This window comes from Pomacea canaliculata, linkage group LG9 (genome assembly GCF_003073045.1).
Source record: "Pomacea canaliculata isolate SZHN2017 linkage group LG9, ASM307304v1, whole genome shotgun sequence".
Lineage (NCBI taxonomy): Eukaryota > Metazoa > Mollusca > Gastropoda > Architaenioglossa > Ampullariidae > Pomacea > Pomacea canaliculata.
In genome coordinates this window covers 17,504,390-17,530,870 of record NC_037598.1, presented here as the reverse complement: position 1 = coordinate 17,530,870, position 26,481 = coordinate 17,504,390, and the positions used below count along the sequence as shown (strand labels likewise).

General features: G+C 38.2%; 2 protein-coding genes across 2 annotated transcripts; one reads left to right on the top strand and one right to left on the bottom strand.

Annotated features, from left to right (window-relative positions):
• Window positions 1–1,652: 1,652 nt before the first annotated feature.
• LOC112571645 lies at window positions 1,653–6,227 on the bottom strand. Its single transcript, XM_025250800.1, has 6 exons — window positions 6,171–6,227; window positions 5,925–6,019; window positions 5,605–5,793; window positions 2,328–2,591; window positions 2,000–2,184; window positions 1,653–1,822 (listed from the first exon to the last, which is right to left on the bottom strand). Exons 1-5 carry the CDS (start codon window positions 6,201–6,203, stop codon window positions 2,115–2,117), a joined length of 651 nt encoding a protein of 216 aa, XP_025106585.1. The 5' UTR covers window positions 6,204–6,227; the 3' UTR covers window positions 1,653–1,822; window positions 2,000–2,114.
• A 1,047-nt stretch (window positions 6,228–7,274) lies between these two features.
• LOC112571641 (serine/threonine-protein phosphatase 4 regulatory subunit 2-B-like) lies at window positions 7,275–26,252 on the top strand. The gene is made up of 7 exons (XM_025250790.1): window positions 7,275–7,575; window positions 7,663–7,744; window positions 9,599–9,769; window positions 12,235–12,328; window positions 13,005–13,042; window positions 13,910–14,466; window positions 24,089–26,252. The coding sequence occupies exons 1-7, from the start codon at window positions 7,539–7,541 to the stop codon at window positions 24,649–24,651; spliced, it is 1,542 nt and encodes a 513-aa protein (XP_025106575.1). The 5' UTR covers window positions 7,275–7,538; the 3' UTR covers window positions 24,652–26,252.
• Window positions 26,253–26,481: the final 229 nt, after the last annotated feature.

Here is a 26,481-nt window from a genome sequence, read left to right as displayed (position 1 = left end):
ACCAACTGGCTCCTCTGTACAAACTATAGAGCAGAAGTAGAAGCCCTGGTCCACGCAGCAAACATCATCAGCAGCAGAGCAGACCATGACAGCCAGATGGTCTTCCTGACCAATGCTCTGTCGGTGCTGCAGGCAGTCAACAACAAACATCAAGTGCCTCAGAACAGCTCTACAGTGGATTCCATCACACTGCGGGATAGATGGGAATGAGGAAGCTGACAGGATGGCTAAGTTGGGTGCAGAGGACGAGCAAGAAGACAATGCAGTCAACATGTCAGAGATGAAAACCATCATTAAGTCTCTGTACAGGCCACAGCAACCACGGGACAGTTACCATCAGCTGTCCAGACCGGACCAGCTCGCTATCTTCCGCCTCAGGACCGGGCACAACAGGCTGCTTCATCACCTACACAGGAAGTTACACCTCGTGCCGTCCCCGAGATGCCCATGTGGAGAAGCAGACCAGACTGTAGAACACATCCTACAGGAGTGTAGGAACCTCCATACCCTGAGGGAAGAGACGTGGCCACAGTCGGAGACCCTGCAAAACAAGCTGTACGGGCCAGTGGAGACTCTACAGAAGACCACCAGTTTCATCTTAAGAGCTGGACTCCAAGCGTGATCAGGCGAACGACAAAAAAAAAAAAAAAAAAAAAAAGGTAGTTTTAGAGAGGGGAGGGAAGAATTTATGGAGGAGAGGAAATGGATGTGAAAACAGAGGAGCTGAGAAACTGCATGTGTGGATACAGAGACGGTTGGGAGAAACTGTACGTGTGGATACAGAGACGGTTGGGAGAAAGGATCAGTAGCGGACTAGAGTGTGTGGATTGTCCGTTTTGGGGAACTGGAAGACCTATGGACTTTGTATTTAGTTAATGTTAATTGGTTTAAAGTTTTGATTCCCATGACAAATCTTTGTGATAAGTGATTGGAAGAACACGCAAGGGGACGCGTGCGTGTAGTGAGAGAAAGTGTGATAAAAAAAACAGCGTTCCTAACAATTTGTCCAGTTCATTGACATTCTGACAATCCAGACATCAGGAAGGTAGTTGTCTCAGGGGTGCCGGTAACTTCTTCATAAATGATGAAGTCTGCCTGTTCGTCTGAGCACTTGGTTGGGGATTGGACTGGCGTGTTGATCAATGCTGCCTCTGCAGTCAAGAGGGATCTGCATTTCTCACGCAGGGTTTGGTCCCCAGTCCACATCAACTAGCACCTGAAACAATAATATGCACAATAATTAATGCTTTGTTTAATTTGGTTAAATTTTTTTTTCTTATTGTTGTTTTTTAATTAATTTTATAAAATGTACTGGTTTTTATGTACTTATTTTGATTTGTACGCAAGTGTCAAAAGACCAGTGACTGTGAATATTATGTTTTTGTTTTTTTTTAATCAACATCCCCCTCCCCCCACCCCCCAGTTAAAAGTTTATTTTTTTATTTATTATTTCTAATATTTGTATAGCGCTTGTTCTCGTTTAATCTGAGCTCTAAGCGCTTCACATTCTTCTCATTCTCAAAAGAGCAGTGACACAGAGTAGCTTATAAATGAAGAAAAAATACATTGAAATAACGAAAACTCTCCCTCACCTTGGGTTCGACACAGTTGCAAGCAGGGTGTCTTGGTCCTTATAGGCATCAGCAAATCTGGTCTCCAACCCATTCAGGACAGCAGTAGCCAGGGGACCACAGATTTCTAGCTTGGACTTCTGTTGCTCGATGCGGATCTTGAGGGTGTTGAGCTGAGGCAGGAGGTGTCCCAAGCCCACGCACTTCTCGCCCTGCAAGTAGTCGAGGCATCTGGCAAGAGGCCCCATCACCTGCAACAAACAAATAACCAAATGTTGAACCCCATTTTCAAAGGAGGGAAAAAAGGGAAGCAACCACATACCTGTGTGTGTGTTGACATCTAACCCTGAACCAAGGGGAATAATTTGAAAAATGGTATAGCTTAGCTCAATGAAAAATTTTGCAATAATACATAAAAAAAAACTTACCATAACAAACTCTTTCATGAAGAGCTGGTCTCTGGGGGTAAACCTTGGGAGGCCAAGGGCATCTGCTAACTTGGTCAGCTGCTCAGCCGTGAGGTCTTGAAGGCATTGGACGGCGTCATACGTAGAATTCCAGCGGCTTTGGTTTGGAATGATCATCTGCCGTCCCATAGCCTCTTGAATGCTCTCTGTTGGACATAAAAAAAATAAAATAAACACACATTACAAACACACACACTCAAAACATACAAAATTAATTCTAAAAAAGACTGGGGTGGGTGGGAGGAGGAGGGGGAAGTGAAACAATTTTGTTAGTAAACAAATGAATTACCTGCAGCAGACAGCTCTGGACTGCTTATTCCAGACAGCTTGAGCTTTTGCAAACAGGGATCTGCTGGCAGTTCGGAATGCACCGTCCTGAAGGGCAGCCTCACTGTCCTTGCTTGCGACCAGGTTAAGCGTGTGGGCTGCACAACGCTGGTGAGGGGGCAGTACAACAGATGTTGATTCCCCTGGCAGGAACTCCACAGAAGTGATGTTCTCCTCTTCCTCATCACTGTCTGCGTCTTCTGGTGACTGATCCTGACCAAACACCCTGGAAAACAAAATGCAACGGAAATCATTAAATAATCTGAAGTGCACTTGGCCACACAGAACAAACTACTTTTGTTTTTAAAAAAAATAAAGTGCAGGGTTCCCAGGGATCAGGGATGGTGCCAAAAAAGGACCTTAAAAGGACCTTTCATGCATTCATAAGGACCTAAGTGACAGTCATCAATGCTTAAGTTTTTCTCTTGTGTGGTCGGAAAGATGTATTATTTATGAATCTGTGGTCTTCTCTATGTTCTCAAATACATGTATTCTAGTAATAAATAATCAAAGAGTTAATTTTGATGCCTGTCTGCCCATATTTAGATTAGATAACTTAAAAAGTGTCCTTAGCGCGCTGATAACATACACCGTTAATGTTCCAAGTTTTCTAGAAATCTAAGTAATAATAATTGCAAAACCTGAAAGCCATTCTTTGGTGTAATACAAAAGTCAGTTCACGTGTCTCTCTCTCGCACACACACTCTAACAGGAAGAGAGAGAGAGAGAAATAGAGCTATGCACAGTAGTACTAGAAGATCAAAGTTCAAGAAAGAGTAAGTTTCTAAAGACCTTTTGAAAAAAGAGTGTTTTTTGCGAATACGGAAGGGCAACTAGTGTTGTACAGATGTGTAGACTAAACATTTTCTTGTGACTAGAAGGAATGCCAAGGCTTGGAGGATCAGATGAGGAATGAAAAGAGTATGATCCTAATGCTAAACCAAAGATGGAATGAGTCGAAACTGTCAAGCATTACAGCCCATTTATTTTTAACGTTGAGATATTATTTAAGCATTCTTATTATACATATATGTAACACATGCAAACATGCTTTTACATAAACAGCATGATAAACTAATACACATAAGATTAAGATTAAAAAATGACAAAGCAATCCATCTACTATAAGCAAAAGTTTCATTGATGAAATTCAATTCTTTGTCACCCCTACAGCTTTACCAATACTAAACAATACAATTTCTTGACATAACCTATAATCTTCTCTTCTGGCTGGGCTGTCTCTGAACAAGATATAAGCAGATGTAAGAAATGACTCAAGCTCCCATTGAGAAGCCTCGCACCCACGCCTAAATGCATTGTGCATAACATGGAGTCCACAGCTGCCCACATTTAACAAACCAACATTGTGATTGGTAATCATGTCGTTATTAATTTTCTCAAGAAGGTTTAGGTTTACAGAAGGTCCATCCATAGAAATTTGAAGTAAATTAGCTTGCTTGAAGTTTGATTCGCTAATTACCTTATTGAACTTTTGTTGAAGGTCTATGGCCGCGGAATGACCCAAAAATTCCGAGGTCAGGTAATGAGGCCTTACAGCATTGTCACTCCAGTAACAAACATGGAAATCCAGCTGTTTAGTTTGAGTCTTATGGTTAGAAGATTCATCAAACAAAAGAACATACTCAGGCGACGAATTTACACAGTCCAGAAGCAATTTCGAAAAGTGAGGAGCAAGCCCAAATGAAGTTAGATAACTGGCTTTTGTTTGACCGCACTTAAATTCTGCAGCTACTTGGCTGTCTGGAAACATAAGTCGAAACAGTTCAGCAGACTTTTCAGCAGATCTGAAACTGTAGTGTGATTCCACAATCTTTAGAGTCCACAGGATCTCTGCCTTCAATCGTTCATTGCTCATCACGAAACCTATTCAAAGAAAACATTTAAGTTACCATTATGTCTGTAAACATTATGTTGTCTGAATAAAAGACAGGTTTCAAAAAGCAATAATTAATGACATGATAATATAAATAATACTAAACTAAGTTAAAGTATAAAGATGGCAGCATAGTTGAAAATGAAAGTTATTTTCAGCTAACTGATTTAGCTTTAATGTTAAATTGTTTGATTTAAAAATCCAAAAAATAATGTATTTGCTGGTAAAATAGGATAATAAGCATACATTATTAATTATACTTTCTTTTTAATCTTTCCTGATCAGATGCCAAAAATTCAGATCAATTTTCTGCAGCAAAGCTGTAGTAACATTTGTGATTGCATAAAACTCTATTTGTAGTTCGAATCATGAGAAAATGAAAATCTCAACTTTTTAATTTAAATAATTCTTTGCTATTTACTGATCTTTAAGCTATTGGCTTCACCGTAAATTAGACGATAGGCTTAATAAAGAATGGAAAAAAACCGCAAAATGTTATGCACGCTTTAATTTAATGTGTTTTTCTAAGTACCCACATCGTTAACTAAATGAATCGCTAAAGATAAATAATTGTCAACTTACTGGACACACTTGCAGAGCTGGTCGGTGCCGTCTGATTTTGAGCGGGCTGTGGATGTTCTCGATGACGAAAGTAATCAGTTACACAAAAGCGCGCATCTTTCAGAAATACTTTTATTTGCCTTTGGAGTCTTTCGGTAACCATGTGCTGTTTCAGAATACTTTCGCCCATTGATGAAAGATTCAGAGATATTTTGCAGGCAGCACATCATGCCAAATGTTTATTGCTCGAGTCTTTTATTAACCAATCTTTATACTTGTCTTCCTTTAGCCACTTCTCCTGAAAATAGCACTTCCCCGGCATCTTTCAAATTGTTAAGCAGACAAAGAAATGTGGTCGACACGACGAGAGTGAACTTGCGAAAGGCCGAAAAGGACGTTCCCGCCGCGAGCGAGACTGGGTAGTCATGTGATTAAAATAGCAATGCGGCGAAAAATCGTCGGTATTTTGCGCCAAAGTCGACTCCGGAAATAAATTTGTGGTAATATTTTATCGATAAAAGGACTTAAAAGGGTCACAGAGAAAATGTAAGGACCTGTGTGAGAATTTGAAAGGACCGCATGGCAAATAAAAGGACTTAAAAGGCCTTTTGGCGAAAATTCAATATAAAAGGACTTAAAAGGACCTTGCAAGGACCTGGGAACCCTGAAAGTGGTAACATAAGAATCTTCACATTGGAAGTACCTCGCCCACAGCCTGCTTGCTCATCCTAGATATATACAGCAGTGCAGTAACGTACATAATCATCATAATACATGTACACACCTGAAGTTTAATGCGTTGTCCGTCACAATGCGAACAACTTTGTTCTGGATCTTGTACTCTCTCACGATCGAGTTGAGCTGCGTGGCTAGGACATCATGGGTGTGCGAACCTTTCACTCTTTTGCAGGCCAACGCAAAGGATTTTCTTTCATAGCCTTCCAAAAAATGGCAGGTAACTCCCAAGAATGACCTGAAACACAAGAAAGGAAAAGTAACATTAAAACTTAACCCTAATTTACATTGGCATCAAAATATTCTTTATAGATGAAAAACAAATACCAACTGAAATTAAACATTGAATTAAAAAATTAAAAAACTTGCCTTCGATGAGCAGTCCAGCAATCTGCAGTGATGCATACATGCTCCACATTCTCCAGTTCACCGATAATTTTCTTCTTCAGCTCAGCCATCTTTTCCTGAAACACAATGCACAATGCAATTTTAGCACATGAAATTTGAGTTATGTGACCAAGAACAAAAGATATTAATTGTGGATACATCACCTTAATTAAAATAAAACTAGTAAAACAAACAAAAAAGGAAGAAAAAAAAAATAGTAAAACTTACCTCCAACATTTGGTTCGCCGTTTTCCTGCTCATTAACTGGGTTTCCTGAGTCTGGACACGAACTTTGAAAACTTCTCGTTCTCCAGCATGAAGGACAGGTTGCATTCCAACAGGTAATCAAGGACGGCGGAATTGACGTCTGCTTTGCTGACGGTACTCTTGTGTTCCACTTTGAAGAGCTTCGAGACAGAGGGTTGGTCGTTGTCTTCCCTTTTCCGCTTTCGAGACGTTTTCAAGTCTTGAGTCAACTGCCTGGCAAGCAGTGGGTGTTTCCTCTAAAATAAACACATGAAAATGAAACAAAATTTTAGAAGTCCATTCACAATCACAGCAAGTTTCTACCAAGCTTATTGTCATATTAAATTACTAGCATTAAATATAAAATCCTTCAAGCCACCATACTGTTCAAACGTCCTCCATGCTCTTTTCATACAAACAAACCAAAACACACACACACACACTTTATGACAAAGACTAAATAGATAGTACAGAAACGGTAGAGACAGCAGTTTGATCAGTCGTCGCCCATGCGGTAATCACGTTGATGCAACCCCTTACCTTTCCACAATCTTTACAACATGTACACTCCTCTATTCCAAAAGCAGACAAGCAAGAACATGAAGAATGAACATCGATGAAAATCTCAACGAAATTACCTGCAAGTGCGTTCTCAAATTAAACGCCGACGTCTTGTTCGTTGAGTACTTTTTCGTGCTGCCGCACCCATTCTTGCATTTGAAACTATACCCACATTTTGTGGCTTCGCAAAATGTAAAAAATTTCAAATAAGGCTTGAAATTGATGGGTACGTCCATCTTCGTTTTTCAAATGAAACAAAATACCGCTCCCGCTACATGGACGACACAGTACTTCCGGTTACTGAGCGTGCGAGAGACGTGGGTGTCTGGCTGTCACAACACCGAGCAGTGAGAGCAGTGGCTGTTGTCGTCTTGCTGACACGCTGTCGACGAATGGTCGTGAAAGTAGCCAACATGTAGCCAAGCTACGGCTACTTTCTAAAATGTAGCTGTAGCATAGGCTACAGCAGGCTACAGCTACTCCCCATCCCTGGTTAAATGTCTGTATGAGAATGTATGCCTGCCCTTGTGAGCGAAGACAAATTTCTGTCCTGGGTCTCCTGGACAGACAATAAAGTCTGTTTTGATTTGATTTGATTCTCAACTTCGCTAGAAGCCGCCATTTTAAGCGCCCGCGGGCATCCGTGGTGAGCGCCCGCGTTGCTGAACGCTTGGGCTCGATTGGCTAGCTTCGCTCGATTCGCTAAGCCTATGCAACACGTCTCAGTACGTCACATCCTGCACGCCATTTGTCGACCTTGATGAGCCAACTGCTTGTTGAAATAATACAATGGAAAACCGAGAAGAACTTTTAGACGCTTTAAACGGTTTGTACTTCTATTTCACTTAAAGCTATATATCATATTTTTATCTTCAGAACACTTTTGTCTATTTCTGCTGTATCTATTTTGCAGACTTCAATCGAAAACAGACGAAAGAAATCTCGCCTCTATTGGAGCAGTTTCTGAAACAAGTCGCGAAAACAGGCGAGACGCTGTAAGTATGCAAAAAGCCTTTAGTTTCTCTTTTAAAGTAATTTCTTTTTAAACTAATAAATTTTAAAGCAAGCAGTTAACTCCCCCCCCCCTCTTTTAATAAATTAAAAGCACCATTATAGTGCTGTATTATATTATTATATTCTCGTAAATATTTACTACTGGTTTCATGTAGTCAATGCCTAACTGGAGCAGATAGCTCGGTAGTTAGCATTTAATAGGTGAGGAGGAAGGATATCAGGATTTTCATAATTTCGATTAAAAAAATCTGTATTGTCGATTTTCATTGTAAATATTGGGACTTTTTAATCTGTAGTCTTATCTATGATTGCTTTTCACCAATTCAAGTCCAGAGAATAATTGGTGCTGTCTTAAATGAAGATTTGCCTGGTAGGTACAATTATTGTCCAAAGCATGCTGTAGAATATAATTTGCATTGTACTTACGAATGAAGATTCACATCAGATGCTTTATTATTCTCCTGCTCATGATCAGACATACATTCTTACTCTTTCCTAGAATTTTGCATCAGCAGATAAAACCTTCTTCAAATAAGTGCCTATTTCACACACTATAATGTGAACAGGGTAGTGTCAGAAAGCACAGAGCACTTCATAAATGAAATAATATGAAGAAATTCTGAAAGGCTTGAAGTTTATCGTTAATTGTAAATTTTTTGTTGGTTTGTCGGCGAACAGTAGAAGGAATATTTCAGCATTATCACTATATAAATAAAGTTGTCCCCAAGAAAAGTAAGAGCTCATAAACCTCGCACCCGAACAACTTTAGAAAGGTTATAGGATAACCTTTACCTTTTTTTTTTTTTTTTGAACTTTTCTTTGACAGAGAAACCTGACCCCAAAAAAGTTTCCAGTTCATTCCACTGTATTTTACTCCACTAAAATTTTTAATTTAATGTTTCACAAAACACGAAAACCTTAACTTTCTGTGCGTAGTATAGTTCAGGGGACGAAATTGCATCGTGCCACTAGGGCATTTAGAGTCCATCAAAGGTTCACCCACCCTTTATGTTCGGCAAAGGTCAAGTCGTGTGTCAACGGGTGATTCCACCCCTAAGTGTAGAGGTGGCTCTCCCCTCCTGCAACTCATGTGAGGCTTGCTAAAGATGGCTGCTGTATACTTGATTATGTATGAAGTTGAAAGAAATTTTTGCAGAGACAGAATATTTCGCTATCAAACTAATGTCATTGATTCATGGGATGATTTAACACTCTATCAACAATTAGGATTTTGATGTAATGACATCCTGGAGATTGTTGATGACATACAAGCGGACGGTAATTACAAATCAGGGGCGCAATGTCACACCTACATTGCAAGTGTGTCTTGCCCTTTGTTTTTATGCAACGTGTGCCTTTCAGAATGTGTGTGTAGTCTGTGCAAATGTCAGCACAAATGTCGCATGCGCGGCGCTTGCCTGAGATCGGCCAGCTCTCTGGTATAGCGATGCAGAAAATGCCAGCACAATTTAATTTTGGCCCCAGTAGTCCTTTATTCTTTTGTTATCCTCCTTGGGATGGAAGACCTGTTTCTGTTGTTATGGTAGCTGCTTAATATGAATATCATTTAGTGACTATTGTCAAACTGAAAACAATTCTGCATTGTCGTAAGTGGCTGAATTGACAACAGCTTGAATGAGCAGTTTTCCTTGTTATTTGTGAAGTGATAACAGTACAACTTTGTTAATCCACAAGGGCAAGCCATGTGCCGTGGCTTATCTATAAAAGATTTAGGAATAATCAGCCATCTAATTCTTCTGCTTCTTGGTTGGAAAAATGAGTTAATTTGATGCATATCTTGTTGGATACATTGTTTTTATTGCTTGCTTTCACAGATTTCCATGGTCTCAGCTTAAGGTGTTGATTCTTGCAAAGATGGAACAAGTGATGATTCAGTTCTGTGAAGAGTATGGATCTGATCATTTGCCTCCTTGCCCTAATGTAGAAAATGTTCGCAGTGAAGTTGTCAGAAGCCGCATAATGGATACAGTTCAAAAATTCCATGGGTACGTCTTTTTTGTAACAATGTTTTCTCTATGTTTATCTATTTTACCCATTTGTTTTATAAAAGTGTTCTTTCTAACAGTCTTAATAGATATTTAAAATTAAAATTGTACAAACTATTTGAATACTGTTGTGTCTGATAAATATGTATAGCAGTATGTAAGAACTTGGTAGTGTTGCTTGTTTTGTTTTGTGGTAGCCACACCCAGCATTTCAAAGAGGGAAAATTCAGTGTTGAAAAAATGCTTTTCTTCACATGGTTCCATTGTATATTAATAACTATTAAATCATGTCACAAACACAAACAACAATATCCCTTCTCATTGACCTACACCCATGGTTTTTTTATCAGTATAAGATGTGAAGAGCTTCTGTACAGTCTTATTTTCAAGACAGTTTGCTTTTTCTGCTGAAGACATAAAGATAGTGTTGACTAGTTTTTAATGTGATAAACACTGGATCAGTTTTTAGAAAACTCCTGCTGGTTTAGATGTTGAATTACTCCTGTACTACGTGACCTACATTGGCTTCCTGTGGAGAAAAGAATTGAGCACAAATTGTTAACTTTGACATATGGCTGTCTTTACGACCTTGCGTCTGCATATCTACAGGATCACATTCGCTGTTGAGCGCATCTTTGTGATGCGGATATTAGGGCGTTATAAAACTACATCATCATCATCATCATCATCATGCAAGCTAAACAACAATGAAACTATGCAAATTGTGGCACACCAAGATGACATAAATTTACTGCCATATAGTTATTCTTTGTGTTCTATAAGTTTTACTGATGATAGTTGTACACAAAGAAAGCAGTAGCAGTAATTATTTCAAAATAATTCCAAATTCAAAATAAAATAACATTAGATATGCAACCAAATTAATTCAGCTAGTATTTAAATAGTAGATCGCTCAAGTCATTTTACTGGGGACAGAAAATCTGATAGGTTTTCTTTCATTGTAAATCATCAATGTCTTCACTGTAGAAAGTCTTGAAGAATTTATTCCTGAGAAAATATTATATAATATTATATATATATATAATGATGACTATAGAGTTATCATAGATGTCAGCCTTGCGAGATTCCTGCCAGATTTAGCCGAGGGGTTTATTGTTTGACAGTCGGGGTGATCATGCACTGTACACACACTGTCCCTTACATGATCTCTGGGACCAGGCCTGACTTCAGCCAATGCAACACTAACTAAGGTTTCCCTATCATTCATTCATCTTTAAGTCATGATGGTGCGCAACAGAGGTGAACCCACACCAGCTATGTGCCTGCAGTTTCTTTCATGTTAGTCACCCAACTTTTTTCCTGTTTGCCATGGCAATGACAGACAGGTGACTGGGCTGTGTATGAACTCATCTTTTGCTCCCTCTAGGATAACAGGGAGGAGTCTCCTAAAGTATTTCATTTCAAAATTTTGGATCCATTGCTCATATTTTTATAAGCAAGGTCCTTGCAGCTGTACAGTGTGATTAGCATTGCCAGACACTTGTAGAGCTGACGCTTTTGCTGTCACAAATTTGGCTTAGTCTGGTCTTCGCTGTTATAATCTTGAAACATATGTCCATCACATAGCCACCTTCTTTGGAACGGGCTACACCCAGGTACTTAAAGCACTGCACCTTCATCAGTTGTACTCTGTTCATTCTGATCTCTGCCTAGCTGGATCTGTTAGTGCTTACCATGACTGGACACGTGATAATGTCCTCTAACCAATAGTGGGGTCTTGGCCAGTACTTCCATTGTGTGAAGCTTATGACCTGATGCCTTATTAAGCACCCATTTATCTCCCTTAACCTATGCCTCTGGGAAGTATCTACAGGGCGGTGGGGCCCTTTTTTTTCACCTTGGCAAGGTGTTTGGGAGCAATAGCAGGTGATGCACCTATCAAGGAAGTGGACTGATCTCATGATCATTTTGTTAGGTGGAAGTCAGATCTGGTGTTGCTCTATTTTGTGTGGCATCACACTTATGGGTATCAGACTTGCGTAAGGTTGTCCAATATGCTAAACAGCAGATGGTTTGCATTTTAGAATTATGCAAACATACTGAAAAGCAAAAAATTTTAATAAAAATTATTTTATCAGATACTATAAATTCTAAAGCAGTACTTTGTAAACCATGTTACTGTACGTTTTAAGCACTGTGGAAAAACATTTTACTGATGTACATTTAATGAGACTGATGGTATATCTGGTATCCAAGACTGGGAAAGGATTGAAAGATAGGGGCTAAAGCTTCAACAAAACTAAGATTAGTCTAGAAATATGGAGACAAAGACCACACTCTCTCCCCTTGCTCAGTTGACAAAATTTTGTTTAGGCTGTATACAATACAGTCACTGCACGAGTGGAATGTATTATAGGAGATAAGGAAGCAGTAGATGCTACTTGCTAATCAGCTACTACATGGGTTGTTTGCATTTTAAACAGGAACTTGTGCTTATGTTTCAGTGCCCCATTCACCATTCAGCGTTTATGTGAGCTGCTGACTGATCCCAGAAGACATTACAAGAGATGTGATAAATTTCTTCGGGGCCTAGAAAAAGTAATTTTGTCACACTTTTTTTTTTAATTGGCTTCAGTTTCAGTTATAAAATGATCTTTGAATATGTTTGGGTCCCACCCCTACACATGAGTAAAAACAAGAAAGATATACCTAATTTCATATACAGCTTGAATTTCTTTTGAAGTTACTAAAATATTGTTCACTGTATTCTGTTGTATATAAAAATATAACTTCATATAAGCAATAGAAACAAAGAGATTTTTTTTTTCCTAAAACAAATGACATATCAGGTTTATGGTAGCCAGTAACTCTTTAACAACTGATGTAAGCTGTGGTATAAGTGTATTTTTATTACTAGCACCGCATAGGACACAGTAGTTTTAATTGGTTTTTATTTGGGTTTTTTTTTTTTTTTTTTTTTTTTTGGTATAAAAATAGTTACGCATGCCTTTTAATTAAACAAAAATGAACTGGCTTTCCACTAATGTTCATGGAGAGAGATGTGTGTTCAATTGAGCCATCTTTGCTGCTGCTACATACTAGTCACATCCATCTGATGTGTATATGGCCACTACATACAGAAAAAAGAAAATCTTGAGGAAATTAAGGCTGTATTTTGTGTCAATTTTAGTTATCAGTTGGGTTCCCCTTCTCCTGAATTGTAGTATAATAAGAACAACAATCACTTAGGTCTCTTTCAAATGTCTTGTTTCAGAACGTCCTGGTTGTCAGCACAGTTGATCCATTTGGAAGGTGAGTTCTTCTTGCAGTTGCACACAAATCCCTAAAAGTGAAAAGGAACATTTGTTAATCCTGACCCCCTGTGCTACATTTGTGACACAGATTTCTTAAAAATGTAAATCCAGAAAAAAAAAAGTAAAGGTATAAAATTCTATAAATATGATGTGCTATTGTTATATAACTCACAAAGCCCCTCTGATATACCACATCCTTAGATTGAAGACTACAAACATGTTTGCATTTCCGCAACTGTTCCCTACTTATCCTGTAAAAACTCCTAGGATGACATCATCAAGTACATGATCTCAGATGACACTGGCTTCAGACCAGGTAGAAGCACAGTTGAGTAGATTTCAGTTGTCACATCCTTGCAGAGAAGAATCTTCAGCATCGGTTGGACATCTATCACAACTTCATAGATTTCAAAAATGATTCGCCAGAGTGGCATGTAATTCTAAAATTCAATATCCAAGAAAGTCTTCTTCAAATCATTGATGGGCTGCATAATAGCTCAACAAGTGCAGCACTGCTGGATAACCAGATAGGAGCTGCAGTGGGCATACATTGAGGATGCCCCTATCATTTGTGCTGCTCAGTGTGATCTTGGAGAATATCACATAAAACCTTCCACAACCATCTCATTGTTTTTCTGTGAGAAGGTTACCTTTGATGACTGAGGTCTTGTGTTGACCTGTCTTAATGAGGGTCATTAGTAACTACTAGATAGGCCTTTTTGCTGTCCCCTTTTTTGTTATTACAAAAATAATGCCAATTTTTAATGTATCATTGACTTGAAAACATTTGTTTCTGATAGCATCAGGCTAAGAGTGCACTATTTTGGTTTTTAAAAAAAATATACAGATTGATTTTGTTTGACAGAAAGGTGGTATCTGAGTCAAAAAGCATGGTGAATGGAATGGACACTGCCAGTTTCCAGCAAGCAGACTCCAGCACTCCACAAGGCACACCCCCTGTTCCAGCATGGAACAACACCAGTCCATCCTCAACATGGAATGCAAGTGGAGAGTGCACAACAACTGATGCCCCAACCTCTGCATCCATCCTTGAGGTTGCAAAGTCACCCGAACCAAAAGATAGCATCCCTCTACCTGCGGCAAACTTAGGCCAGATCATTCACATTTCAACTACGGCATCAGAGACAACAACTGAAGAATGCAAAGCTGGTGCTGTAGATTCTGCTAACTTTAATACCATATTTAATGGTGATGATGCACAATTAGTTGTTAAGTCAGGTATGATTGGTTTTGAGTGTTCAGAAAGGACTGAACATGTAGAAACAGTAAGAGGTAATGATGCTCAGTTAGAAGAATCACCTCAGTGTGAGGCACCTACTGAAGCTTCATTGATTACGGAAGGCTGTCAGCAGACATCAGGATTTTACAGTGACAAAGCAACAGTTATTGCAGACCCCTGTGGTAAGTATTTCATGATATGTATGTATTTTTTTAAAGATGAAAGGCTTGAGAAAATGGCAGTTTGGGGGGGGGGGGCTAGTCGAATTAAAGACAACGTCAGACTTTGATACTTCGATATATAATGCATGAGGGTCACCTGTGCTTTTTGTTATAAAGTATGTGTTTTGATGGTAAACTAATGCATTTTTCACATCTATACTCACTAAATTTTATAGCATCACACTTATGCGGAAAATGGGTATTATTTGAGCCTTGATTATGCACATCGTGCAAAGCATGATATGTATATCATTGGAATGTGCATTCTGTCTCCTAACTAGCTATGTAAGTGAAAGGCCTGTGCTAAAAAATTAGCTGAAAAGCTTTCCTTCAACTTTCTCAGCCTCTCCCCCCTCTTTCCGAATTCAGTTATTGGTTTATATGGTAGTTTCTGGTAAAGCATTTAAAGTGACATATACAGTGAAGGTTGGCTATCCTGAGTTCAGCTCTCATCTCGGGCATGCTGTTATTTCTCTGCACATGGCATCTGGTTGGCTGCCTTGCCGTGATATAGCCATAGTTGCTGGCATAGTGTAAAACACCTATTTGATGATGATGATGATGATGGCGATTTGTAACGCGCAGGTATCCATTCCGAAGAATGCTCGTTGCGCAGAAAAAAGAACAAATGAAGAACAAAAAAGTGAACAAATATATAAAACACCAGGAAAAGTAAAAAAATGGACAGAAGTGTTTCTTGGTAGTTTAAGACTGGCTTGAAAGAAACAGATGGGTTTTCAGTTTCTTGCGGAACGTGGTTGGTGAGGTGATGGTGGAGAGTGACGATGGCAGAGCATTCCACAGCTTAGGTGCCGCATTTTTGAAGGCCCTGGCTCCAGTGCGCTTCTTGTTGGTGTCTTCCTCTGCAGGGAGACAGAAGCGTGACTGGGAGCCTGAGCGCAGGCTACGTGACGGCTGGTACGGAGGAACTATTTCCTGCAAATAGTCAGGAGCAGTTTTAGACATGCAGGACTGGGCAATGGAAAGTACTTTGTGGTCAATACGCTTGTTCATTGGGAGCCAATGAAGGCTCTGTAGGATCGGGGTGATGTGCTCAGTGGACGACTTTGCACGGGTGACAATCCTGGCAGCTGTGTTTTGAACTCTTTGGAGCCGATCCAACTGAGTAGCAGGTATACCCCACAATGCACTGTTACAATAGTCCAATCGTGATGTGATGGTAGCCACAGCAAGTGAGTTTGCAGCAGCTTGAGTCAGCATGGGCCGTAGTCTACCTAAAGTCCTCAAAAAGTAGTAGGACTTAGCCACAACAGAATTGACATGGTTGCACATGGAGAGCTCTGCATCAATAAACAGCCCTAGATCCCGTACACAGTCAGCAAAGGCTATGGAGGCATCACCGACCTGCACGGCACTAATGCCAATCTGCTCCCGTCTGGCCCTGGGGCCACACAGTAACACTTCTGTCTTGTCGTCATTGAGTTTCCTGGTCATCCACGCCTTCACCGCAACACAACAAGATTCAAGTCGTTGAAGCGCAACCCTAGCCACTGCCGGGTCGGGGGGGGGAAACTGCTCAGAATCTGTGTATCGTCCGCAAAGAACTGACGTCCCATCTGAAAGCGTTCAATGACCCGTCCAAGCTGTGAAACATATAGCGAAAATAATAATGGACCCAAAACAGAGCCCTGTGGTACGCCACACACCAGAGGAACTGCCTCAGAGCTTGCAGAGCCGACAATCACTCTCTGAGATCTCTCGGCAAGATAGGAGGCAATCCACTGCAGTGCAGCGCCCTGGATACCAGCCTCTGACGACAGTCTCTGGAGCAGCATGTGGTGGTTGATGGTGTCAAACGCACTACTCAGGTCAAGTAATACTAACAGCACTAAGTTGCCAGAGTTGACACTACAAAGAATGTCATTTGTCACACGAAGAAGAGCAGTTTCTGTGCTGAAGCCAGGACGATGCGCTGACTGAAATTTATCTAGGCAGCCATAATTTATAAAATGGGTCATAAGCTGCTCTGCAACCACCCTCTCCAGTAGCTTGGAAATATATGATAAATTTGACACTGGACGATAGTTTTTACAGTCGTTCCAGATCCAGATCCAGGTTCGTTTTCTTCAACAAGGGCTTCACAACAGCCTGTTTAAAACACCGTGGAACACATCCTGCTCTCAAACTGGCATTAATAATGTCCAAGATGACAGGAAATAAAATGTCCAGAAGTTGAAGAATAAATATAGTTGGTACAGGATCCACGGCACATGAAGTTTTAGTTGATCTCGCTACAAGTTTCCTCAAGTAACTCTCATCAATACACGTAAAAGAAGTCAGCGGAACACCAGCAAATGGCACAGAATAATCTTCCTCACACTCTGGCAACTCACAAGCTGCACTCTCAAGTCCAGCACTAATTTCCTTTATCTTATTAAGGCCAGACACCGGTCGAAAAATTGTCAAAAATTTTTCATTTTGGCCATTTTCAGATTACTTCATACTGTCAAAGTTCATATTTTGTTCTATTCACTCGCCAAGTGGTTTTTCATAGAATAATCTAGAAATATGTCTATTTTGTCAATGAAAACATCTACTTCTATCCTATTTACTTTTCCCGAGCGCAGAATTAGCGAGAATAGAGAATGTTTGAGACATAGCAACACACCTCGCCACGTGGGCAACTGTGTCACATCGTATATCGGTCGAAAGGTCAGGACATGAATTTTCAAACAAAGGCTGAGTCAAAACCCTTAGAAGGCCCCAAGCTATGATACAAGCTCTTTTCTAGACAACACAAAGGGTCGGAAACTTCCTTATATGGACGCATGCGTAACATACTTTGCATATAGCCAATCAGAATTCACTAATGCCGACCTAGACGGGGTCATAGGGCACACGAACACGCTTCGGCTGTGCTCGGGTATCCCACAAGGCAACTGTCATGGCCTCCGGATGTATAAACAAATGGCGAAGCAACTCAAAGCTTGTTCTGGGATATTTTCTTTTCTAAGACATTAACGTTAATATTAAATGTTTATTGTGCCTGTCAGACGCTCATTTCTTCTCACAATACCACATGCAAAAAAATAAAAACCACGTGGACATTCTTAGACCGTCGTAGCAGCTAAAAAAAGTAACTTAGTGAACCGAATTCGGCTGTCGAAAACACCATCAATCATGTGGTAAGCGAGCTGAAAATAAAGCGAAGTTTTCATTTCTGCTGCAAATCTCGGTAGTAATCAGGACTAGATGCGAACATTTACACATTTGAGTCAACTTGCAATGCTAGTTATTTATGTACTTTGTCAGGAATGTAGGGAAACAGAGCTTACATCATTTGCACAGATAACAAAGGTTGGGTGGGGGTTGGATGGTCTTACTCCATCCAAATGTAACAAACAGAATGTGAAGACAATTATGTGTAACATTCCTAACAAACAATGAAAACTGCTATCTAGTCAAGTTTGAAGCCATTCAGTGTCTAGAGAGCACATCATTGTCAGCCCCCTAAAAGACCAGACAGCTATAGTGCTTTTCCCAGAAATCTTTGACAGAAAATAAGATACCCCCTAGCCACAAAAATCAACCATCTTTAATCCATGTGACTACAGAGGTAATTCATAAAATAATCCTAGCATACAGAGGAACAGAACATGAGCAGCTGCTTAAATTCTGGTGCACCAGTGATGTATCTCTAGATTTCATGAATAGGTTATTCTTATTCCTATTTGCCCCCAGTGGAGCATAGGGCTGCAAGAATTGGTTATACTCCCCTATAAGCTTTTGAAATAATTTCTTTAATTGATGTTCATCACATCACCCTGCACCTGAAGGCTAAGAAAGATGAGAGTGTTTCCTACTAATGCTGCTACTTCAGTAGATGCTCGCAAAAATTGGAAGCAATATGCGACATCATCACTAAATGTTAGATAGCAAAAGACCAAAGATGGCAAAAACCATGAAGCTAGTGGACACTGAACTTCTATATAACTAACTAAACCTATAACTGTGTTGCTCAATGTTTGCAAACACCATTGTTTTTATTACTGTGTACTTCTCTGAAGCCTGGTCAGCATTTGGGTACACAACACAACCATGTTGACTTTTCTAAAAGTGAATAAAATAATTAATTTTATTAGTAATGTTAAAGTTATATGTAGTAACACATTGAAAGATGGTTATATTTTTCATTCAGCAGGTAAATTACATGAAAGGCTTAGATAAAACAAAGTTACTAAGCTTGATATTTCTGCTCGCGCTTTTTCCGTTCATTGTTTTTGTTACAGTTTGTTTACTTAAAATCCCTATAACTTTATATTGACATGTGATACAGGCCTAAAATTTGAATGAAGTTTTCTTCATACATATGTAAACATTTCAGTGAGAGCTTTTTACAAAATATTTAGTGGTTTAGTAGTTACTAAGCTTTCACTTAGTTTTCCTTCGCCTTTTCAGTTTCTTGTTTTAGTAAGCTTGTTTAGTTCAAAAGCTTATAACTTTATATTGGCATGTGATACAGGCCTAAAATTGGGTTGAAGTTTTCTTTATTCATATTTAAACATTCCTATGAGAGCTTTTAAAAAAATATTGAGTAGTTTAGAAGTTACTAAGCTTTCAGTTTTTCTTTCCGCGATTTCTCAGTTCCTTGTTTTGGTTAGAGACTGTTTACTTCAAAAGCTAACTCCTTCTTTTTGACAAGAGATATAGATCTGCAATTTGGTTGAGCTTTTCTTCATACAAATTTAAACATTTCTATGATAGATTTTTAAAAATTACTTAGTAGTTTGGTAGTTATACCGTTTTACATCAAAATTTCTTAAAATTTAACACACTTTTTTACAAAAAAAATTATAAAAAAAAAACTAAGAGGAATTCGCAAATTCTTTATCATAGAAATGTAGATCTGTCTTTTAGGTAACTATTTCAAAAAGAATTTTGAGTCTACTCACAAAATTGAAGAAGTTTTTAGCTTTTAAAATTGTTTGTTTTGGCGCCATTTTGGATTGTTTCCATGGCAACCGATAGCGCGACGAGTGCAGTAAAACCATTTTTTGAAACTTCATTCAAGGGCTAAATAGCTGATACAAAAAAATCCGCGCTATCCCGTGAAACAAAAAAAATTTTTTTTCGACCGGTGTCTAACCTTAACAAAGAAGGAAGACAGCTGATCAGCAGCTGACTTGACATCCACCTCAGGAAGAACCGGACTAGTTCCGTTCTTACCCAACAAGCTGTTCACAATGTCAAAAATCTTTCTGGGATTTCCACTCGCAGCCTCTAGCTGCTCTTGCACGAATAGCGACTTAGCCTTTTTTACAGCACAAACATATTTATTTCTGGCTAACTTATACAGCTGTCTGTCAATCTCAAGTTTGGTCCTCCTCCACTTTTTCTCTGCCAGCCGTCTCTGTTTCTTGGCTTCACTCACCCCCTCACAAAACCACGCACAATCTGGTCTATCTACAACAATTTTGCTGACTGCAGGCGCATGCTTATCAAGCAGCTCTAGTAAAGTCTGATTATATAACTCTGCTAACTCATTTACATCTGTGGGAGGATCTAATAACAGCAGGTCTTCTCTGAAAGCGTTCAGGTCAACCTTCTTCAAATTTCTACACAAAACAGATGTCTTTCTACGCCTTGGTCGAAAAAGATCAGTCACCAAGGACTGCACAAAATGGTCTGAAATCAAAAAATCCTCGACAACAGCTGACTTGACCAGTGACTCTGATGGCGCACGAGTGATAACCCAGTCAAGAATGTGTCCAAGTCTATGAGTTGGTTTATCAATCAGCTGACAAAGACCACGGCTATCTAAAGCCTCAATCAACCGCTTCACATCACTATCTTGAGGTCTATCAAAGTGAAAATTTACATCCCCCAAAATAAGATTTTTCTCCTTTGTGAGTAAACTGTCCAGCAGCATAGTAAATTCCTCATGAAACAGAGAATCGGAAAGCTGATTCTTTTTCGATGGAGGAGGTCTATACAAACAAATGATCTCTAATGTCTGCTTGGCTAATGTCAGTCTTGCTGTTATGTACTCAAAGGACCTGTACTGTGTTTGTCTCTTCAACACTGTAAATTTCAAATGTACTTTAAATAAAACTCCAACTCCACCCCCACTCCTGGGATTTTGTGCAAATGTATAGCCCTGTGGCGTAAGGTCTTTGATTACTGATTCATCACCTATCTCTTTTAACCATGTCTCTGACGAAAAATACATCAAAGTCATTATCCAACACTAAATCATGAATGTCCACAGCCTTGTTGCAGACTGACTGCACATTTAAGTGACCAACACAGAGACTTGTCACGTTTTTCGTTTCTATTGAAAGTCCCCCGCTCTTTGACAAGGGAAAATTTTCATTAAAATTAATTAAAATTATTATCCCCCCCCCCCTTCATTTAAAGTGATATGATCCATTTGGTTTGTAATCCTAACAATACCAGCAGAATGCAAAACTTACAAATATTCAGTGCTATGCTTTTTTTTTTATTATTGAAATAATGTAGCATGATGTTTTATCATTGTGCAAAATATACATGCTGAACTGTTAGAAGTAGACATTGCTAAGGAAAAGCCTTGTGGGACTTTTCAAAAACTTTGAACCTGGTTTTATCAAAATGACTTATACGGTACACTGCGCCTCGTGAAAATAGCGATTTTGGGGTGTCGTGGTCAAATTTGAGATAACACCGTATTTGCATACTTTGACATATAATAAAACAGATTCCGGGGTTTTTTTGTTGAAAAATGTATGTTTTGATGCTAAATAAAATAATTTTTCACACCTGCCCTAACTAATTTTATCTCCAAGCCTCGTGCTGATACCGAAAATGGCTCTTGTTTGAGCCTTGGTTACGCATGCGACGATAGCGCGAAAGCCGACATGTTGTATACCGTTTGAAACGGCATTCTCTCCCCTAGCTAACTATGCAAGTCAAAGGCCAATGCTATCAATAGTTTTCAAGCTATTTTTAACTAAACCAGGTCACCCTTTTTCGTATCGTCGACTGCCATTGGCTTATATCGTGGTTTCCGGTACAAAAGTTAAAACGACGTGATCCGATTGGTTTGTAACCCTAACAATGAGCACTTCCGTCGTCTCCAAAATGGCTGCTATTTGTTGATTAATTGCAACTCGGTTTGCTCTTGACGCATAGTTCGCTGAATATCGTCTAATTTATTAGTGAAAAGAATAAATCTTGGTGTGATAAACATTCCCAGAAGGTGTAAAAGCGAAATGCAGCGACTTCACAGCGAAATAAAACGAGCGTTTGGAAATACCACGTGCCGAAATGACATCGCGATGATGTAAAAGTAACGAACGTTTCTGACGATTTAACGAAATTCCGATAGTAAAATCTGTTGTATGTTTAAAAGTTTCAGATTTGCAAAGTTTTTGATTATATTAATGAAACGTGGCAGTGCGACATACCGAACATTTTATATAGCGAGTCCATAAATGCTTTCATTTCTTCCTCCGCCCCCTTCCCCCTCACAGTTTTCACACAATAAGTACACTTATTTTACGATATATTAAACATTTCTGGATCTTTTTCCTCATTTGGGACGAACAAATTATAAAAGTTTTCCGATAGATATTTGTTTTCTATAACTATTTGTTCACGGTTACTTAGAAATGAAACCTGAACAGTATCAGGTACCTAGTGGAATTTTCAATTAGGTTATGCGGTGATGAAAAATGTCAACCTCATATTATGTGACGATGAACAACAGACCATTAAAACAAATAAGTGAGTTTGCATGGAATATAAGTAAAACGGTGCTTAATCTGCAAGGCAAGCTGATCATAAGGCTTTTTATAAAACATAGACACTGAGAAAACAAAGAAGAGAACACAACAAAAAGTTGATAGTTTCCGAGCAAGAAAGCTGTTGGGGTGAAATTTATAGTCCTGGCATACTAGGATAGACTAAAATTATATAGTAGGATGTCAAATGTAGCATATAAACACTGAAATATATTTTTCAAAAATGATCTAATACAAGATATATTTGTTTTAAATCTTTATGCTTGAATTTCTCTGTTTGCCGCTTTTGACAACCAGTCCTTAACTAAAAAATCTATTTCTCAAGATTGGCTTGTGCTACAGCAGTAAAATTTTGCAGTTTTGTTTAGAAATGCATAAGCTACAAAGTGATGCATATGAGATTATGGTATAAACATTATTTTTGATAAAATTAACACTTTTCTAAATCTTTAATTGCCACATTCACACTGAGTCAGGGGGTACCATGTTTGATTTCTTATATCTCCTAGAAATCTTGAGATATCAAAAAGGCAAATGCATCACTTTTTATATCAGTGCCTCTAGTTTACAAAAAAACCAAAAACCTTTGGTGTATGACTTATGGTATTGTGTACATGATTTTTTAAAATACTTGTACGTTTTGAAACAAAAAGGTTGATTAAAGTCACAATTTTCACTTTAGGTACTCAAAAACAGTTTTAAAATGCTATATTTATGTTGTTTTGTTACTCTATATTAAAACACCCTTAAAGATATTTAAAATATGGATTTAAATTTTTGGAGTGTACCGGTTACCTTATACCGTACTTTCTCACCAAACCTGTAAAACTCAATTTTGGGACCAGGAAAACAATTTTAGTATCAAATAAAAGCTCAAAACCTGTAGATTTTACTTTTTTTTTTTAAAGACCATGTTTCCCAGTTAGAATTCATTTTATAGTGGCAAGCCACATATACAAATAAGTGTCAACAAAATATTGGAATATACATTAGACTTCAAATATATATATATATCATATGTGTTTCTTTTTTTTTTAAACTTTTGAATATCAAATTAATGGAAAAATAACAGCATGTCACAAGTGGGGTAAGCTAATCTGCACAGTATATATATCCTTTTCATACCGTACAGCATAGGTTAAGTGATTGTTTCATGTAACTAGCAGAATTTTCTGACAAAGACCTGGGAACCTAATTTTTTTAATCAGTTGATTTTTTAGATCATATTTTTATGCATGTTTGTATGCATTAGAAATTGCACAGTATCATTTTAACACATTAGAATTGAAAGCTGCAAAATATTGTGAATTTTAAATTGTATTTTAAGCTGCTTAATTTTTTTTTTTTTAGCCTCCTAGTTGCACCCAAATGTTACAAATGCTCTATAGTTGGCAGAGATTTTTAAAGAACATGACAAAAAAAATTCATTTCACATCATTATCTTTTTGCAAAGCAATATCCATCTTTTATTTTGAAGCTAATGAGGAAAATATTTTTCAGACAAGTTAATTATGAAATGACAGTTTACAAAAAGGTATTTAGTAATGTTGGCCTTTACGGCCCTATGCTCCACTAGGACTGAATTGAAGAATGTTTACCTTAGTTAAAGGGACGCCAATATAGGTTTCTTAACTTAAAGCTGAAATGCTTCTGCTTTTTGTGGAGTGTCAGAAGAATCAATTCTCTCTCTCTCTTTTTTTGTTGTTGTTGTTGTTTACCTATTCTCAAACTAATATACTTATGTAAATATAAAAAGTCGTTCTTAAAACTGAGGCTCTTAGCCTCTTATGTTGTGTAATCATATAGTCATCTCATGCAAGTGTTTCTACTTTTCTTTCCAGCCACTGTATTGGAAGGGTCAGAGTCATACAAAAGGATGTCTGTTGGTGTTCTTGAAGGGTCTCATCTTTGTTGTGAAAAAGTATCAGATAAAACCAGCCTGACTGTTCTGGATCAGGTAAATGAAGGTAGTGAAAAGGCAACACAGAGTGCTGAAGAACTAGTGAAACATGAAGAAGTAACTTGTCTTGATGGTACAACCAGATACGAACACGAACACACACTTTGTAATCGTGAAGACAGTTCTTTAGACATTTCAGCAGAAGGCTGTTCAACAGAAGTTGCCTCTTCCTTTGATGCTATTGCAGTTGAATCATCAAACTTGTCAGACACCACTTCATGTCCACCAGAAATAGCCAGAGCAGTTATCATTGAGGAAGAGACTTTGAGTAAGCAAGAAAACATGGACACTTCTGTTGTTGAATGTATGGATGTTGGCACTACAGATTCAGTCAGTGAACTTAATACCCACATAGAAAAAGACAATGCAGTGATAGAAGAAGCATCTCATAATTCAGACTCCATGCAAATTTCAGTGCAAGAAGTACCTATGGAAGAATACTAAAGCATTATATTAAGGTTTATTTGTTCACAAGTCATTGCCTTCTAAAAAGCAATTTTAATGGTGAACGATTTGTATTTTGCTGTCACTTTTATATTAATGACTTAATGATACGAAAATGGCAGGGTGATTTGTTGATGAAAGTATTTCTTTGTGAAGTTGTTTATAAATCTGTATTCCTGTGGATTATAAAGTGTCACCTATTTTCCCTCTGGGATATTAACTGTCCTACTTTCTTGTCAGATTTAAAGGTAGTTCTTTTTCAGATGAGGTGATCAGTTATAAAATTTCCTTTTAAAACTGGAAAGTGTGTGTGAATGTCGCATATGCAGAAGTGTCAGTTTTTGTCGCTTTGCAGTGCAGTTACTGTTTTGCTGGAACGGATCAGTGTATAGTTTTAAGTTTACAAAGTGAAGCTCTGTAATAGAGCTTATTTGCTGGTTGCATTTTCTTCCCCTAGTACACCAGTATCCTATGCCTGCACAGTAATTGTATAAACTTAGTGTATACTTGGTAGAAATCATGGTTTACTTTTATTGTGGTTTCTGTTTGGAAAGAAATAAAACATTGGATAAAAAGCCAGTTTAAAACTGACCCTTGAAAGAGGCTGCTGGAGACAAAACGAGTAAAGTGTTGCTCCAAAGCTGAGATTTCTGCTATATGATTTTTCTGTAATTTGGTATGGAAACATCTGAAATATACAGAAATATTTTTTTTAAACTGTTATTACATTGATAACTGATCATTTAAAAAAATTATTAGGTACTTGATCTTTGTTTCCAACCAACCAGTTCCACTTTATAATTAGCATGTTTAACCATGCCACTGAAGTGAGTTGCCAAGAGAGACCTCTGTCTCATTGAAGACAATATCAACGTTCCTTCTGTCAATAAAAATAAAATTTATAAAATCAAGCAGATATCCAAACAAGCATGCATTTTGCAGGTTGTGTTGATGTGATGTCAACATCTCGAACACCAGTCAATTTACATTAGTCGCCAAAAATGTGACAGAAGGGCGTAGAAGATGTCTGGCTATACATTTTTTACTTGTTTTGAATTACAATATTTCAAAAATACATTGGGGAGGGGGTAATGGTGTATGAAAATGCACTTAATATTTTCATTCAATATCTGCTAGATTTTTGTGTAAAAATATGGATTTTGGACACCATACAGAATGGCATCCTAGAATTTAGATCCTTCTTGATAGGGTGTGTCTATAAAAATGATGTGTTACAATGTACTCACTATTGCTAGCGTGTTGCAAATACTACTGACTGTGGTGAGAATGTAAGGTAAAAACTAAAGCAGATGTAACAAAAGGAAAAAAATAACACATGCCTGTAAAGTGTACATTGACACTGCTACTCAAATTTATTCAGTATGAACAAAATTGATGCCATTGAGCTGTACCTGCAAAGACTTTGGCATCTGCAGGTGTGAACTAAATAAGAATAGTTAAGGGTTTTGACCCATCTATTTAGATAATGAAAGATTGGCATTGCATGAGAGCAAATCTTATAGATCTGATTTCAGGAAGTTACAATTTTTTATAATGGTAATGGTATTATTATGATAATAAAGTGTTATTTGGTGCTGATATTTTAAAATTTGATGCCCCTTCCCCTTTACATGCTATAGTCTCCATTGCATGTTAAGAACCAGCAACTATCTCTCCTTCCCTTGCTCATTTTCAAAAGACTGCTACAATTCTTTAATGAAGGTAGAATTACAGTGCACACCACCCTAATTAAAAGGTTTAAAAAAAATTTGTGTATGGCAGAATACAAGATCATTAACTTGAATTTCTGGATTTAAACAATTAAGATGT

Bases quoted from the DNA above. Each gene is read 5' to 3' on its own strand.
- LOC112571645 (XM_025250800.1), bottom strand. From the start codon at position 6,203: ATGAGCAGGAAAACGGCGAACCAAATGTTGGAG. The intron at 2,592-5,604 runs GTGTGTACATGT...TTTGTTTTCCAG, and splicing joins GACAACGCATTAAACTTCAG to GGTGTTTGGTCAGGATCAGT. The intron at 2,185-2,327 runs GTAATTCATTTG...TATGTCCAACAG, and splicing joins TCCAGAGCTGTCTGCTGCAG to AGAGCATTCAAGAGGCTATG.
- LOC112571641 (XM_025250790.1), top strand. From the start codon at position 7,539: ATGGAAAACCGAGAAGAACTTTTAGACGCTTTAAACG. The intron at 12,329-13,004 runs GTAATTTTGTCA...GTCTTGTTTCAG, and splicing joins TTCTTCGGGGCCTAGAAAAA to AACGTCCTGGTTGTCAGCAC. The intron at 14,467-24,088 runs GTAAGTATTTCA...TTTTCTTTCCAG, and splicing joins AGTTATTGCAGACCCCTGTG to CCACTGTATTGGAAGGGTCA.